The following is an 18,238-nucleotide window of genomic DNA, read 5'->3' on the forward strand; positions in this document are numbered from 1 at the left end:
TAATCCATAAAAATGGACATATATGTACCCCATGGGGCTGCTTTAGAGATTACATATAAGATAGGAAAATGCCTAATGTGAATATTATTAAATATTCAGTAAATGGGGACTATAAATACCTAATATTTAGATTCTAAAAAAGATGTGCTAAAGTGAAAAAATATGTATTTTATCAATAATAGGTGGGCTATAAAGCCAATATCAGTAATAATATATGGCATATAAAGCCTGTGTGGCAGGCTTCACCACATGTTTAAACAGAGCATATCATTTCCACCTTGGGTAGACAGTTTTAAGTAAACCATTACTACAAATGAGAAAACTGAGGCTTAATAAAATGTCTAAATAACTCGTCCAAGACTACACACACACATACACAAAGTCCTAATTTCTCTAAATTAGAAGAGAAAGAAGCTATGAACACAAGTAGTCCAATTCTACTGCCTAAGATTTCTCCATTAATACATCAAAGATAAAGATATTTTATTGAATCTTAAAATTAATACTGTTCAGCCAAGAAAAATCAAGAAAACTTCAATCAGAATAAATTATAAGTAATGTTATATGAGGATCCATAAACTATTATACAAACATATCCCAGAAATGTTTCTCTAAAGCTATTCTGGAACTCCTATTTCCATACAAAACCACCATTTTAAAAAAATCACATTTACTAGCAGGACTTTCAAAACCACACTTTAAACTGACCTGACTCTGAAGCATTGTTAAAGGTGTTTCTCCCTGTTCCATCGCGTCAGGGTCACACAGCCAACTTTGCACAGGACGAGTTTGCTTCAAAAGAGAAAGGTACGCATGAAATACATCTGCTTTTACATTCTCTTCACGCTCTTTAAATCTGGATATTAGTGCAGGAGAGACGGTCTTGTAGAATTCTGGAAGCATTTCATGCCTTGTGCTAACTACAGCATCCAAGCACTTAGCAGCTGCACGTCTCACTTTCCAACTCATGTCATCATCGTCACTGTATTCATCGTCACTCCCTAAAGAGAAGTTTTAATGTTAACAGACTATTAATCATATGAAAAGTTTAATACAGAAAGTAAATTGATACTCATAATTAAGATAATTTTCTAACTTTTAAGATATACAGTCAGAGACAGGTTTAAAAAGAGCTAGTTCATAAACCAGAAGCAGAGTTTATTTAAAAATCTACCCATAAACCTCTAAAGAAAAATGATCTGATTGTGTTTTTAATTTGTTAAACATTTTCTCATTGATGGATAATGAGCTGCTTCTTAACTATCATTTATTAACACATTAAACATCTTCAGATTACAAATATGTGTAAATGTCCCCGCCTTTTAAATAATATGAATAGAAGTTCAATTCAAAAGATTCACTTGACACTACAGGAAAATCAAACAACTGGGGAGTTTATAAGATAAACCATAAAAATAATGATCACCAATGGCATATCACACTGTGAAACTAATTTTTCAGGGGAGAAAAAAGAATCCTGATATTAGCTTTCTTTGTGGCTACATGGCTTTCCATTAAATTTCTTGATGGGCTATTAGGAACAAATATGCATATCTGTTATCAACTTATCAAAATACTATCTTAATATAGTTTAAAGAAGCTATACTTTCTCAGTTACAACAATAAAATTCTGTCCACAGAATAGAGCACTAGCTTCTCCAAACTCTTGCTAAACATTAAAACAATATTCTAAAAAATAATAATAAAATAAAACAATATTTTAAGCTTAAGTATTAACAATTCCATCTCTCTTATACCAAATACTGCTAAATCAAGGCATCTGATTTGAAGAAAAATTACAGGGCACTATCAAGTAGACTATTTAAAGCAAATAAGTAAAAGAAAAATTTCCAATGGCAACCAAACTATGGGAATAACTTTATAGAAATATACTTTATTGAAAAAGTTATAAAAATTAAATAGCCTAGTAACTAAAATTATGGCTATATAAGTTACAATAACACTATGATAAAAAAAATTAGGCATCAGAAAATGATTAGGTGTAATGAAGAAAGTAAGAATAATAAAAAGGGAAATAAGAGTATGCAGTATGGGAAAGTCCTGAGATGGGAGACTGGATGAGGGAGGTATGTAAAAAGTGATCAGGTATAACTCCAAAGTTTTTGGCCTGAGAAACTAAGGAGAATAGAGGTGCTATTCTGAGATGGAGAAGTCTAAACAAGAAACAAGTTAATAACCAACAGTGGAGGAAGGGTGGGAAGATATTCTGGACATCTAGGCAGTATATCAATTAAGCAGTTTTGCATATATGAACCTAGAATTAACAGGAAAGATCTGGGATAAAGTTTGGGTTTTCAGCATACTGATATTAAAGCCAAAAGACTAGATGAGATCAACAAGATTATAAAAACATAACAGAGAAGTCAAGAACTAAGCTCAGAAATACTCCACAGTTGAGTGATCAGGGTGATGAAGAGGAATCGGCATAGGGACAGAGAAGGAGTAACCACAAAGACAGGACTAAAACCAGGAGAATGTGATATTGTGGCAGTTAAATAAAGAAATGCTACTGAAAACTGAGGAACAAGCAGAGTCAAACATCTGAGGTCACTAGCAATCACTGCAAGACTGGATTCAAAAGAAAAGGGGGAAAAAGGAGTTGGAGAGCATTTATTCTTTTGAGGAGTTCTGTTATAGTGCAGAGAAACTGAGCGGTATCTGTTAAGAATCTAAAATGAGATTAAGAGGGCGTTTTTGTATCTTTTTTTTTTAAGATGGATGAACTTACAGACTTTAGAGCAAAGGCATTACCTAAATTCATTCAAAGAATCAAACTTAAAAGTATAATTAACAGGAAATCCACCAACACATATACCCAGTAACTTATTTAAACATTACCATTATGGTTCTTTTAACAGAAAAGAGACAACTACACATGAGCAACCTTGTGCCCTTGAAGTGTTACTCCTTTCCACAGTAAATACCACAAATCTCAGCACAACGACATCAATCTCAGGAACCTCAGAAATACTTGGATTATTCATGAAAGTTAAGTGGAGCCTCAAATAATACTTAAAATTTCTCATTAAAAGTAACTATGTATAAAACAAACCAAACTGCTAGGAATATGTTATAGATATCTATAGGTACAATTTTAAAAATAGGATTCATTTCCCTCCTTACAAAAACACTGTGTAATCACTGATAAGTGCTTTCCAAGAGAAAAACAGTAACATTTTTTTCAGCTTATTTTAAAAAATTAAATTGGGACAGAGTAATTTTGCTATCTACTTTTCATTCAACTTATTAACTGCTTTAAGAAATGTTTACTTAGAACATGATTTTGAAAATACTGCATACAGTTCAATACCTGGATGCCCCATAATTAAATCAACTTGCTCTTGTTGAATATTGTGGTAATTTCCACTTTCACTATTATAAGCAAGCAAACAAACAGTACATTTTGGGGCTAAGAATCATCTCCATCTATAATTAGTTCTTTCATGAAAATATAACAAATCCTACTTAATTTGAAATACCTTGGTCGTCGTCATCACCACCGTCTGCATCCATGGCATTTTCATCTTCATCTTCATCATCATAATTATAATTAGGATCATAAGTAAGATACTTAAGACATATATTTATAATGGTAGTAACATGGGGATACACTTCCTTAGGACATCTGTAGAAAAAACAAAAGCTACCTTGAATAATTGTACTTATCTTCTTGATTCAGTATCTGTCAACTTTATTACCAGATTCTGTCTTCCCTTTAATGTAACATCGGAAAAGTGGTCTCCAGCCTTTTCAACACCTAAGATCCTTCATCTTTCCCTCTCACTACGTCATGTTTTAAAAGAGATTTACTTTTCAAGTTACTCTTTTTTAATCAATTTTAAGATGAACTCTTCCCTCCTACCACCACCATTGTAACACCTTTGAAGTCAGGATGATTCTTATAATAAATGGTATGACATGGTTAGTGTGGGGACATACAAAGAGAGATTTGTACACAGTCTATCTTTTCAACATACAACTGTAACACAAAGGCCAAATAAATGTATTCTGCAGTAACTAGCATTACTGGTGAAAATGGTAGGGTACATTAATTTAGGTTTAGTCTTATAACTTTAATGTTCAGAAGACAGAACGTATAATAAATGCCCAAGAGTAAGTATTTCTCAATTAAAAGGATAGAAATGAACCCCACAATTTTTAGCAATTTTATATGACTATAAAGCTACTTATCAAAAACCATGAGTGCAAACTCCTTACTATTACTACAAATAGCAACAGTCAAGTCACAAAACACTGTGCTACAATGATGTCAATTCTAGCCAGGAGTGGGGGAAAAAACCCAACAATCTCGCTACTTAGCCAGTAAGATCTTCTCACACATAAATGCAGTTACTATTAGAACCAAGGTTTTCAAACTGAGAATCACTGCCCTAGCAAAACGGATGTAACAGATCTCAAAAATTGTTGAAGAGATACAAAATTCACTAGTATATATTTCTGACCAGATAATTAATTTGTTCTGGTAAACCACAGTAAGACAACTGAAAGACAATTATATATACTTTTCCCAAGTTCTTTAAGTTCTCACAGTAAGGAGGAAACATTTCAAAAGAAATGTGACAACCGTATTTTAAAATTAAGATGATATTCACTTCAAATACTGTGTTGTTATCACTTATTATTTAAAACTTAATTAAAATATCTGAAATCCAAAATTTAATCCAGCTGTGAATAATTCATTCTTCCTCACCCACCAAATCTAGATCTTCATTATTATTCTATTCTTAAGAAAAAATTTTATTTGAAAAATAGAGATCTTAAAAACTTGCCTTCTCACAAATGATTCAAAGGCTTGAATGCAGTACTCTCTTAATTCATCGTCATCTACATTACAAAATTTTACCACCAAAGGAATTATCTTCTCAAGGTATTCACCTAAGAAAAGCATATTGGTTCTTATAAATATTCATTAATATGTTTTAAAGAAAAATTTTAATTATATAAATATTTCTTACCTATTCTATGACCAGCTTGCCTACTAATAGCAGCAATACATTGTATGTAGGTTCTTGTGGTTGACATGGAATCATTTTTGGACAACTCTGACAACAGATGTTCAATAAGATCGACAAAAACTATATTTCCACAGCTCATAACCAGATGGCCAAGAGCAATAATGGTTCTTTTCCTCACTGCAAGTCTAGGGCTGGTCAACTGGGGGAGCAGACAGGTCAGAATTGAAGGATGGAAATTAACAAGAAGTCCTCCTTGCCTTAAAATAAAATAAGAAGGAAACAAATAAATTCAAGATGTCCAAGAACTACTACAATTTCTGCCCTCTGACCATCTCTTTTTTTTTTTTTTTTAATTTTATTTATTTATTTATTTATTTTTTTTTTTAATTTTAAAATCTCTTGATTACTTCTCCCTATTGTCTTTTCACTACAAATCTATACACTCAGTTTCAACCACTGTGTTGGTTCAACTCCTCTCTCTCTCAAATCATTTCACATGTGCAGTTCAATGACTCAACAGCAGTCAAATATCTGTGTCCTGGCCAGTACAGTGCTAGTGATCAAGTCACACATAGGACAAAAGGTCTAACTGAATTTTCACTACTTATCAAATTGATAAGACTCCAATCAATCAGAATGATCTCTGACTATCTTCTATTCATTCTATGTTCTGGAATAATAATGCTTCCCAACTCAAGACTACTCATATATTCTGATATATTTTATCCTTAAGCACATATACCTGTGCTCTAACCACTTTGCAAAACTCAATCCAGATGTGGTTCCCATAACAAACTTTCGTGGCTCCTTCCATTTTAAATGTCAAAATACACTGTACTCTGCGTTAATATTTAGTCCAGCTCTGCCTTACATTACAGCCATTTGTCTTATCTCCTGTAGTGAAGTATAAGCTTTTTGTGTGCTAGGATAGCTCTTCGCTTTTACTGTGTATTTGTACCACATGAAGGCACTTGATTATTTTCAAGTTCAAGTGAATTAGCCACAAATAATGATGACTATATTCAAGAAAATAAAGGGTAAAACAAAATATAAAAACTGTGCTGAAATATTTAAATTACAAATTTTATTATTTTTCAAGCTACAAAAAATATGCTTGCTATGTAATATTACATAAGTATAATTAGCTTTTTTCTTCCCTCACCCCTAACCACACATTTATAAAACAATTTAAATATTAATAATTTGACCAAGTTTTATTATATTTATCAGAAAGCGTTAATAAATGCAAATATCTGTATATAAGTAATAGAAACCACAGTCATGTTTACCTGCTTAACATATCAGCCATAATATCCAAGGCTTCTAGCTGAACAGACACATCTTCCTGCTTTGCTATTGCACTGGTAAGACGCCCAGTGATCTTTTTACATACATTAGCAGCTAATGCAGAGCCTGCACGAAAAAGGAACCATAATAATTTCTAGGCAAGTATGTTGAATTCCACCTTAAATTCATTCTAGTTATTAAATACTCAGCAACTCTAAACTTGATTTAAAAACTGACTCAAGAGATCCATATCAGAAAAATGTTTCAAAATAGACTGTTTTTCAATAAAATAAGTTATTAGACATAAACAAGAATTGGAGATAACTGCAGAAGAGTGCATGAAACAGGGAAAACAATATCAATTCAGTAAACTCATACTGCACAACTATTTCTGTGCACCAGTGGGAACGCTGGCTATGGAGCTATTAGCAGCGGTAATGTTTACACCTCTAAACTGGAAAGCATATAATATTTTTCTCTACTTGAGTCATCTTTAGTAGTAACCTAATGAGATCCTTTCCAATCTAAGTAGAAATGTTGTTCCAGGAGACTCATCAATAAAGGTTATTAATATTTTAAAGTAGATCTGTATTGTTACTGACCAGAGAGAGGAAAAAAAGGAAAAAGAAATTGTGAAAGTAAAAATCTGCATGGTTAACAGAATTCCTGTTAGAGCCAGAAATCAGCTAAAAACAAACATGTTTTATTTAATGAGAGGGAAAAAATGAGGACAATTATAACTAATAAAAGGACACTTGCTCCTTGGAAGAAAAGTTATGACCAACCTAGACAGCATATTAAAAAGCAGAGACATTACTTTGCCAACAAAGGTCCGTCTAGCCAAATCTTTGGTTTTTCCAGTCGTCATGTATGGATGTAAGAGTTGGAAGTATGAAGAAAGCTGACCGCCAAAGAATTGATGCTTTTAAACTGGGGGGTTGGAGAAGACACGCGAGTCCCTTGGACTGCAAGGAGATCAAACCAGTTAATCTTAAAGGAAATCAGTCCTGAATATACATTAGAAGGACTGATGCTGAAGCTGAAACTCCAGACTTTGGCCACCTGATGAAAAGAACTGACTCAATGGAAAAACCCTGATGCTGGGAAAGACTGAAGGCAGGAGGAGACGAGGACAACAGAGGATGAGATGGTTGGATGGCATCACCAAATCGATGGACATGAGTTTCAGCAACCTTCAGGAGTTGGTGATGGAAAGGAAGCCTGGCACGCTGCAGTCCATGAGATCACAAAGAGTCGGACTTGACTGAGCAACTGAACTGAATACAATTATAAATAACATGCGCAGAGTTGGTGAAATGTTTTTGAAGTAACTAATTCAGTAAGGGTAAAGTAACAATGACATGATACAGAAAATAATGGGTATGAATCTTCTTCACCCAACAAGGTAATCAAAACTTTGGATGAACTGACCTAATCTCCCTGAATCTGAATTCTCTTATCAACAATCTACATTATTAAGACCTCTCACATGATTGATGTTTGGACAAAGTGAAACAGTACACATGCATTATCTAGCATGATAGTTAGCACAGTGATTAACAAATATTAAGTAAATGAATGAAAACTACATACTAAAACTACATTTTTACCAATATACATCTTTCCATGGAATAGTAACTGCACTCCATTTGCAGATGAGACAGTAACTTTAGACTGTTAATTTAAGCCAATAGCTTAGTAGTGAAGACCAATTCTAAAACTTACATAAAAATTTCTATTGGAGATCAAAAGCTAATTACTTGACAAATTCATTAACTGTAACTGTTTTAAACTTTTTAAAATTGTAAGTAGTTATAAAAGGCTCAGCCTGAACTAAAGATACTAGTAAACTGAAATCTTTCATAGCTATCTTAATAGTGTTAAGTTTTACACCATAAATTCTAATGCAAAGCAAAATTAATACTGAAAATGGAAAGCTAATCAAAATAACTCATGATTTTGGTTATCTTTTCTCTCATGCATACACTGGTTTAATTCTTTTCTGCAAGTCACTGTACATGCAATGATATAAAATCAAGTTTCAATATCAAAATTTTTCAGAACTGGCACTCCAAAGAAATACTTAAATTCAATCAAAATAACTGAATTTGTTTTTAAGCAAAAATAAGACTCTAGAATTTTTTCCCTTCACTGTTCAAAGGGATGTTTACAAGATCTTCAGGGGTAAATACATCTTTCTCTCTCTGTGACCAGGAGAAAAAAAAAATTAGAGAAACACTTCCATTTTTAAAAGGGAAATAGAAGGAAAACACACTCTTGCTTACCACTGGAAGCTGGAGGAAGTTCTCCAATTACTGTTTTGAGGCCAATACTCGAAATATCTCGAAGTTGTTCTTTATCAGAAAGCATGTTAGTGCAGAGGGTATCTACAATTGTCTCTACTTGGTATTCCTTCACTTTACTCACTAAAGGGCCAAGACTGTAACACAAAAAGAAAAAAAAAATTTAACCTAGATAAAAAAACAGAAAGAGAGAAAACAAATATACAAAAAAGAGTATAAAAAATTCTTGGTTAATAAGCTTCTTGCAGTTTCCAATTTCTTCCCATTTATTTTCTTCACAGTATCATGAAATTCAAGATGCTTTCACCTGACCCCCACCCTTGGCAAACCCTTCAAATACACATCTTGTAATAATAAAAAAGCTAATTAGGAGTCTGTTCCTAATAAGAATCCCATGATTTACCTGCAATAGAAATTCCACCCAACATATCACATTTTGCCAACTGTGATCCTCTCTTCCTACCATCTAACACCAACTTCATTCAATTCAGAAGTCCAAGAATTTATATCTTTTATTTTCTTGTTTTAAGCATCAAGTAATAGTTGCAGAAACCAAACAAGTCAGAACCTCTCCATGCTTCCAAAGCATCTTGAATACGCCTTTCATATTAGTATCTCATACTGCTATTATTTTAGCACTGCATGTAAGTCCACTGGTTGAGGATAAAGGCAAGCTCTCCTCCTGTGTCCTTCCCACAGAATTTAGCACATAGGTAATACTTGGGACATGACTATCCACTGAAGAGCCACTGTACTCAAGACTGTACTGAATAACAAAAGTATGGCCCTGATCTTCAAAAATTTACCATATGGTTGGTGAGGCAAGGAACTCACATAACTATTTTAGAAATTAACTGAAGGCATTCACTACTCTGTGCAACTGGAAAAAAAAAAAGATAACTTTTAAATGCAAAGTTAGTATTTATTTACAGACAGGAGACCGCACTTAAACAAATTTTAGGTACTTGCATTTACAGGATATAGTTAGAAAAAAGAGCATTTCAAATGGAAGGATCAGATGCTAGAATGAATACAATACACACTAAAGAGATGAGAAGTCAAAAGAATTGCCTGACTTAGTCATTACTCATATTAGTTTTAAACTTTCAGGGTCACTTTTCAGGGACCCCAACTCAAACTTTTGAGAACTGTTGCCCCAAAAAAGGTATTAAAAAAATGGTATAAAAAAGGTATATAAAAACTTTGAGAACTGTTGTCCCAAAAAAGGTATAAAAATACCAACAGGGATTTCTCTGTTGGTCCAGTGGTTAAGACTCTGCCTGCCCAATGCAGGGGACATGGGTTCAATCCCTGCTCCAGGAAGATTCCACATGCCATGGGGCAACTAAGCCCATGTGCCACAACTACTGAGCCTGAGCTCTGCAACAAGAGAACCCACCCTCAGTGAGAAACCTGTGTACCACAACTAGAGTAGCCCCTACTTACCACAACTAGAGAAAGCCCTCTCACAGCAATGAAGGCCCAGAGCAGCCAAAAAAATAAAAATGGATTTGCAAAAATAAATAAAAACCAACAACAACAAAAGAAACAAATAGAAAAAGGGCAAAATGGCACGCTGAAAGCTTCCTACATCAATATTTACAATAAACAATGAACTAAAAAAACAATGCCATCAAAGGGAAGAAATTATGAAACTGAATAGAAGGAAAAAAAAGCAAGACTTAACCATCTGCTGTCTACAAGACACATAATTTAAAAATAAAAAGATTAAAAGCTGAAAGTAATAGAAAAAAGATGCACTATGCAAATACTAATTTAAAAACAAAACTGGGGCAGCTATATTAACATAAGAAAAAATATATTCCAAGATACAGTGTATTTAAAAAGAAACATTTTTACTCATAAACACATCAAACATCAGGAAGACATAATTATAAATATGTATGCCTCTAACCATACAGCTTTAAAATACATGAAGCAAAAATTGCCATTATTAAAGAGAAAAACAGATAAACAATGATAGCTGAAATTTTTAACACTCCTCTCAGTATTTAATATCAAGAAAAAAAAAATCACAAAGGATATATAAATCTGAACAACACTACCTTGACCTGACATTTATAATATACCATATTCAACTTCTGTAGAAAACACTTTCACATATACACAGGGAGCATCCACCACAGTGAAAGTCACTCAGTCACGTCCAACTCTTTGTGACCCGATGGACTATACAGTTCATGGAATTCTCCAGGCCAGAATACTGGAGTGCGTAGCCTATCCCTTCTCCAGGGGATCTTCCAACCCAGGAATCAAACCACAGTCTCCTGCTTTGCATGCAAATTCTTTACCAACTGAGCTATCATATGATGAATCATAAAACCAATCTCAATGAGTAGACAGGACAATACAAACCAAAACAAACAAAATAAACCTCTCTGAAATCTTAAAGAGTATGATTCTCTGATCATATGCAATTAAGTCAGAAACCATTAAAAATAAACATCCAGATAAATATTTGGAAATTGCTTCTAAATAACCGGTAAATCAAAGAATAATCACAATGGAAATTAAAAATGCTTCAAACTGAATGATAAAAAAAAATAATCACAAACTACTTGGAGAAAATATACCTTTAAATGTTTAAGAATTAGGAAAGGAAAAAATGAGCGGAAAGAAAAATAGTAAAAAAAAAGCAGCAGCAGCAGCAATCAGTAAAATAAGGCAACACACAATAGGGAAAATGAACAAACCTTGAAGTCAGTTCTTTGATAAGATTAGTAAATATGGTAAATCCTTGATTAAATGAATTGAGGGGAAAAGAGAGAAAACAAATTACCAAAATCAGGATTAAAAGAAGGAGATATTCACTGACAACAATTGTTAAGGTAGAATATCCCAAGGAATGAACAGAAAGTATTGAAATAAGTATGAGATACTGCAGTTAACGGTTAAAAGATCTAGTATTATTGTAATTGCTGATCCTCTTCGAATATTTCTATAGCTTCAACACAATTTCAACCAAAATTTGAGCAAGCTTATTTTTAAAACAGAACCTGAGAACCTGATTCTAAAATTTACATGAAATACAAAGAACTTAAAAACTCAAAATACTCTTGAGAAAAGAAAAATGAGGCTAGAAAACTTACATGACCTTACTTCAGACTTCTACAGATCTGTACCAGTGTTTCTCAACCAAGGGAGATTTTTGCCCTTCAACAAAAATTTGGCACTGTCTGGAGACATTTTTGGTTGCCCCCACTGAGGGATGAAAGAATGCTACTGGCAAAAATAGTGGGTAAAAGCTGAGAAACTGCTTAATATCCAACAATACATGGAACATACAAGATAGTTCCTCATAACAAAGAATTATCTGGCCCCGAAACTGAAGAGCACCAAGTCTGAAAAAGCCTGAGCTACGCTAACAAAACAATATGGCATTGGCATTAGAATAGACAAATAGACCAGTGGAACATAACGGAGTCTGGAAATAGACTTAACACTTTTATAGTCAATTGACTTTTGACGGAGATGCCAAAACTGACAGCACAGAAAGGAAGATGCTTTCAATAAATGGTGCTTCAACAACTGGATATCCATATGGGGAAAAAAAAAAACATAACTTCAATTTCTACTTCATAAAAATTAATTCTAGATAGATCACAGGACTAAAAATAAAAGCTGAAACTATAAAGCTTTTAGAAAACAACGGACAATCTTTACAATATAAACAGATTTCTAAGAACACAGAAAGCAATAACCATAAAAGCTGAAATGAATTTATAAATTAAGTCAAACTAAATTTTAAAGTAAATTAAAATTTTAAGATCAAATTGTGAGAAAATACTTATAAAACATATGCGCAAAAGGACATATACCCAGAATAAATGAACTACAATTCAGCAGTAAAAAGACAACCTCAATTTTAAAAAGTGGGGAAAGTCCACAAAAAAATAAATGGCAATAAACAAACAAAACAGCATTAAACATCAGTAGTCATTCAGAGAAATGGAAATTAAAACTACACCTATACACCAACTGGAAGAGATAAAGAGCAACATAACCAGGACTTCTGGCAACCCAGCAGTTAGGACTCCATGCTTCCACTGCAGGGGGCACAGGTTTCATCCATGGGAGGGAAACCATCTGCAATGCTGAGAGTCGTAGCCATTACCAACCGTTGATAACGTGGAACAACTGTACTTTCATGTAAAATGGTACAAATACTTTGGAAAACAATGATCAGTTTCTTAAAAATCTGAAAGTTCACGCATGCTAAGTCGCTTCAGTCACGTTTGACTCTTTGCAACCCAACGGACTATGGCCTGTCAGTCTCCTATGTCCATGGGATTCTCCAGGCAAGAATACTGGAGTGGGCTGCCACTTCCTCCTCTACGGGATTTTCCCCCACGCAGGGACTGAACCCACGTCTGTTACATCTCCTGCATTAGCAGGTAGGTTCTTTACCACTAGTGCCACCAAACAGACAACAGCAATTTCATTCTTCCCAAGAAATAAAGACACATGTCCTGAGATTCATACAATAATGTTCCCTCTACCTTTATGCACAATAGCCAAACCCTAAAAAGATATCAATGAACTACTAATCAGCAGCAAAAAGTCACAAAACACTAATATATCCAAAATAAAACCAACTTAAGGTGAACAATGTTGACATCTAGTAAGAAGTTGTGAGGTAAGGATACAATTTTATGTTTTCCAAATGGTAATCCAGTTTTATTTTTACAAGGTTCAACTTTTCTCATGATGCCGCCAACTGCATCGTGTAGTTTCCACCCTATTTCCCACTGCTGTTCTATTACTGTGTCACTACCTCACTGCTTTCATCCATTAGATAAACATAACAGCATGTTTCCATACCAAGCAGGGTTAACCAACACATCTCCAAGTCCAGTGATTTTCAGGGCTTTTGTGGTCTATCAAGCAAATATCCTGCCCTTCTTTGCTCTTCATACCAAAATGCCCTTTAGAATCAACTTGTCTAGCTTGTGGGAAAAACTTACTGATTTTTCGAGTTAAGTTAGCATTAAAATAACCCAGAACTAATAACTCTGTTGAGTTATTCTATCCAGGGACCTGAGATGTCTTGCCATTTGTTCACAAGTACATTTTTGCTATTGGTCAAGAGTATTTTAAAGTTTTTCTCCTATAATAGTTTTTTAAAAGATAAAATTATACACTTACTTTAAACCACACAATATCCTCACCCAAAGTCACCACTGTAACATCTGCTACATTTATTGCTAGGCATTTTGTCTTTCTGTTGCGTAATAAATGGACATTTGCTTCCATATCTTCTGTTTTATTTGCTTATATGAAGGCTGATTTTTATTCATTAATTTTACAGCACACTCCCTCACTAAATTTTTTATTCTTTTCTTGATTGACTTATTTTTGCCTATGACCTTTTAAATTCTTTTATGTCTTAGTTTCCTCCCCCTTGTCTTACAGTAGCTAATGCCTTCAAAAGAAATCTAATGAAGATAGAGAGACACTCGTGTTCCTGCCTTTAGTGTGAAAGTATCTGGTAATTTACTGGCTTTTGGGTTGAGGTATAAATGTGTTTGTGCACTTTTTAAAAAAGGACCTATGGATTTCTTGTTATGCTTTACTTGAAACAAGTGATGAATTCACTTTAATGATATAAAGCATCTCTGACCTATTCTTCACCCTGACATTAAACATGATGCCAGTTTTCAGAAAGTATTTCATCCCTCTAATTATACTAAGCAGTCTAGGTGTTGGATTTTATTTTTTTCTTTTAAATGAAGAATACAAGTTGAATCTCATCAGTACCTTGACAACTAACCAGATAGTTTTTTCCCCCGATCTATTAATATGATGAAATAAAAGTATTAATAAAGCACATAATATTAAATTGTCCTTATACTCAGGATGAAATTCACTTGGTCATGGTAAACTGCACTTAATATACTACTGATTTTATTTTGAACATTTAAATGAAACTGATGTGTAATCTTCTCTTTTAGTGTTATATTTAGTCAGAATTTGTTATCAGTATTTTGTTTAAAAGGTTTTAATACTTTATGTTCTGAAATAATTCTAGAACTATCTGTACTGGAATTATCTGCTGTTTGAAGTTTCAAAGAGTATGCGAAGATTTTTGGGCAGGAGTTTCTTTTGGGTGATGAGTTCTTTGATAAATTTTTCAACTTCTTGATAAAGCTACTTAGTAATTTATCTATTAGGACTTTCCCTCCTCCTAGAATCAGTTCTTGAGTTTTATCTCCTAATATATTACTTTTGTTTATATCTTAATTTCTTTCTTATATTACTAAATAAATGTCATTTCCCCCTCAACCTGTTAAATTTTAAGTATAAGAGATCATCAAAAGCTCAGGTTTCTAACAAGATTCATACTCAAGTGAATCAAGATCTGTGTATCTCTCAATCTGGGACAAAACCTACTTTTTATTATCATTTTTAAAGGCTAGTAATTGCTCAGCACATATGTTAGACAAAATTTTGTTTGTTAATAATAAGCATATATCAAAACAAAAGATGAAATAACTACTGAAGTAAAACCAGACCCATTGGCTCTATTCTGCAAGTTATTTTTTTTGAAGACCCATTTTATTTTAAACTTGCAAATGTTTGGAGTTAAAGAAAGCTGTATTACATATCTAGAAAAATCTATGCTGACCAATGATTTCTCACTTTGCCTGTTTTTACAGATGCGTAAATCCTTAGCCTAAAATAAATTTAAAGCCTTTATAAGAAAATTCAAAAGTAACAATGAGAATGCTCTATTTAAATCAATACCAAATATTATATGTCATACAAAATGAGATTAAATTCTGTAATTTAACTTTATAGGAAGCTAAAGGTTGTACTTACCAATAACTTACCATGTAAATTTTTAAGGATCTCTAATATTTGATATGCATAAATTTAAAAGGAGCATTAATACAATTTACCAAGAACTCAAATTCTCTCCCCAGCTGTCAATATCACCTCTAAAAGATGCTCTCAATGCACCATTCTCCAAGGTAACGGGAATTCTTTGTAACTATTATATCATCAGTGTTAAGTGACCTATAGTTTTAACTGCTGCTATCCTTTACTAAGTCTTATTATTTTTTACTTCCCTTATCATTGGTTCTTAAACTTCACCCCGCCTTGGAATATATAGTAAGTAGGCCTTTTAACCTAGCTAAAAAATCTGGCCGAATAAGTAAGAGAACTACTCTTTCTAAAGTTTCATAAGATATAAATACTATTGTTCTAGCCAATATAGAAACTACATATAAGGATATGTGTCTACGTACCAAGTACAAATGCTAAGTCAAGTTACCCGCAAAGTCTAAAACACTCCACAAAGACATAGAACAAAACTAAGAAAATTTACCAGTTACCATACTGAACTTTTTAAAAGTTGAGGTGGTAGGAAGCAAGTAAAAAACAACTTACCATTTGACAGCTAAATTCTGTACCTCTCCATTTTTATCTTCCAGTAACTTCAAAATCATTTTCACTACCTTTCTTTCACTATCATCATCCAACTTGATGGAATCTTTCTGCAGTTCTGTCATCAAATCATTTGTAGCCATAAACCTAATAAGATTAAAATTTGTCAGTAATTAAAATTTTTAAGCATTAATAAAAATCAGTTTTCAAATCCAATGCTATCACTTGTATCTAAGTCCTGATGTACTCTTTTAAATAAGGTATCATTGGCTTTATTTTCCTCAGGTTAGCCTTGATTTCAAATTTACTGACAGGACCTTCAATGAACACTCATTCAGTCTAATAAAGCTGACCCTTGAGCAACGTGGGCATTAAAGGCTTCAATCCTCCCGACGTACCGCGCCCCCTGCCACAGCCCTCCACATCTCATCAAAAATCCATGTGTAACTTTACAGTCAACATCCACATCTGCACAGTTCTCCATCTGCAGATTCAACCAATCCAGATCATGTAGTATATGTAGTATGCATTTAATGAAAAATTTTCCCATGTTAAGTGGACCTGTGTAGTTCAGACCCATAGTTCTGGGGTCAACTATAATTGCATCAAGGCTTTTAGGGGAAGAAAAGTGCCTCTTTACTTTTACTTTGCGTGTGATTTGAATTTTATCTAGGAAGTCTTTAACATTAAGATAATATCCGCAAATCAATCAATGTAATTCACCACATTAACAAATTGAAAAATAGAAACCATATGATTATCTCAATAGATGCAGAGAAGGCCTTTGACAAAATTCAACATCCATTTATGATAAAAACTCTCCAGAAAGCAGGAATAGAAGGAACATACCTCAACATAATAAAAGCTATATATGACAAACCCACAGCAAACATTATCCTCAATGGTGAAAAATTGAAAGCATTTCCCCTAAAGTCAGGAACAAGACAAGGGTGTCCACTTTCACGGCTACTATTCAACATAGTTCTGGAAGTTTTGGCCACAGCAATCAGAGCAGAAAAAGAAATAAAAGGAATCCAAATTGGAAAAGAAGAAGTAAAACTCTCACTGTTTGCAGATGACATGATCCTCTACATGGAAAACCCTAAAGACTCCACCAGAAAATTACTAGAGCTAATCAATGAATATAGTAAAGTTGCAGGATATAAAATCAACACACAGAAATCCCTTGCATTCCTATACACAAATAATGAGAAAGTAGAAAAAGAAATTAAGGAAACAATTCCATTCACCATTGCAACGAAAAGAATAAAATACTTAGGAATATATCTACCTAAAGAAACTAAAGACCTATATATAGAAAACTATAAAACACTGATGAAAGAAATCAAAGAGGACACTAATAGATGGAGAAATATACCATGTTCATGGATCGGAAGAATCAATATAGTGAAAATGAGTATACTACCCAAAGCAATTTACAAATTCAATGCAATCCCTATCAAGCTACCAGCAACATTTTTCACAGAACTAGAACAAATAATTTCAAGATTTGTATGGAAATACAAAACACTTCGAATAGCCAAAGCAATCTTGAGAAAGAAGAATGGAACTGGAGGAATCAACTTGCCTGACTTCAGGCTCTACTACAAAGCCACAGTCATCAAGACAGTATGGTACTGGCACAAAGACAGACATATAGATCAATGGAACAAAATAGAAAGCCCAGAGATAAATCCACACACATATGGACACCTTATATTTGACAAAGGAGGCAAGAATATACAATGGAGTAAAGACAATCTCTTTAACAAGTGGTGCTGGGAAAACTGGTCAACCACTTGTAAAAGAATGAAACTAGATCACTTTCTAACACCACACACAAAAATTAACTCAAAATGGATTAAAGATCTAAATGTAAGATCAGAAACTATAAAACTCCTAGAGGAGAACATAGGCAAAACACTCTCAGACATAAATCACAGCAGGATCCTCTATGATCCACCTCCCAGAATTCAGGAAATAAAAGCAAAAATAAACAAATGGGATCTAATTAAAATTAAAAGCTTCTGCACAACAAAGGAAAATATAAGCAAGGTGAAAAGACAGCCTTCTGAATGGGAGAAAATAATAGCAAATGAAGCAACTGACAAACAACTAATCTCAAAAATATACAAGCAACTTATGCAGCTCAATTCCAGAAAAATAAACGACCCAATCGAAAAATGGGCCAAAGAACTAAATAGACATTTCTCCAAAGATGACATACGGATGGCTAACAAA

The 18,238-nt window shown here is 33.5% G+C and overlaps 1 protein-coding gene across 1 annotated transcript in view; it reads right to left on the reverse strand.

Moving 5' to 3' along the window:
- The window catches only part of CAND1 (cullin associated and neddylation dissociated 1), a 46,667-nt gene that overhangs the window by 18,528 nt on the left and 9,901 nt on the right, over positions 1–18,238 (reverse strand). The window contains exons 2-8 of the mRNA XM_005680210.3: positions 16,001–16,144; positions 8,570–8,724; positions 6,287–6,410; positions 4,998–5,254; positions 4,812–4,917; positions 3,501–3,646; positions 709–1,001 (exon numbers count right to left, since the gene is read on the reverse strand). Of these exons, the coding sequence (XP_005680267.2) occupies positions 709–1,001; positions 3,501–3,646; positions 4,812–4,917; positions 4,998–5,254; positions 6,287–6,410; positions 8,570–8,724; positions 16,001–16,144 (1,225 nt within the window). The remainder of the gene's footprint in view (positions 1–708; positions 1,002–3,500; positions 3,647–4,811; positions 4,918–4,997; positions 5,255–6,286; positions 6,411–8,569; positions 8,725–16,000; positions 16,145–18,238) is intronic.

Source organism: Capra hircus, chromosome 5, assembly GCF_001704415.2.
Source record: "Capra hircus breed San Clemente chromosome 5, ASM170441v1, whole genome shotgun sequence".
In the NCBI taxonomy this organism is placed as follows: Eukaryota; Metazoa; Chordata; class Mammalia; order Artiodactyla; family Bovidae; genus Capra; species Capra hircus.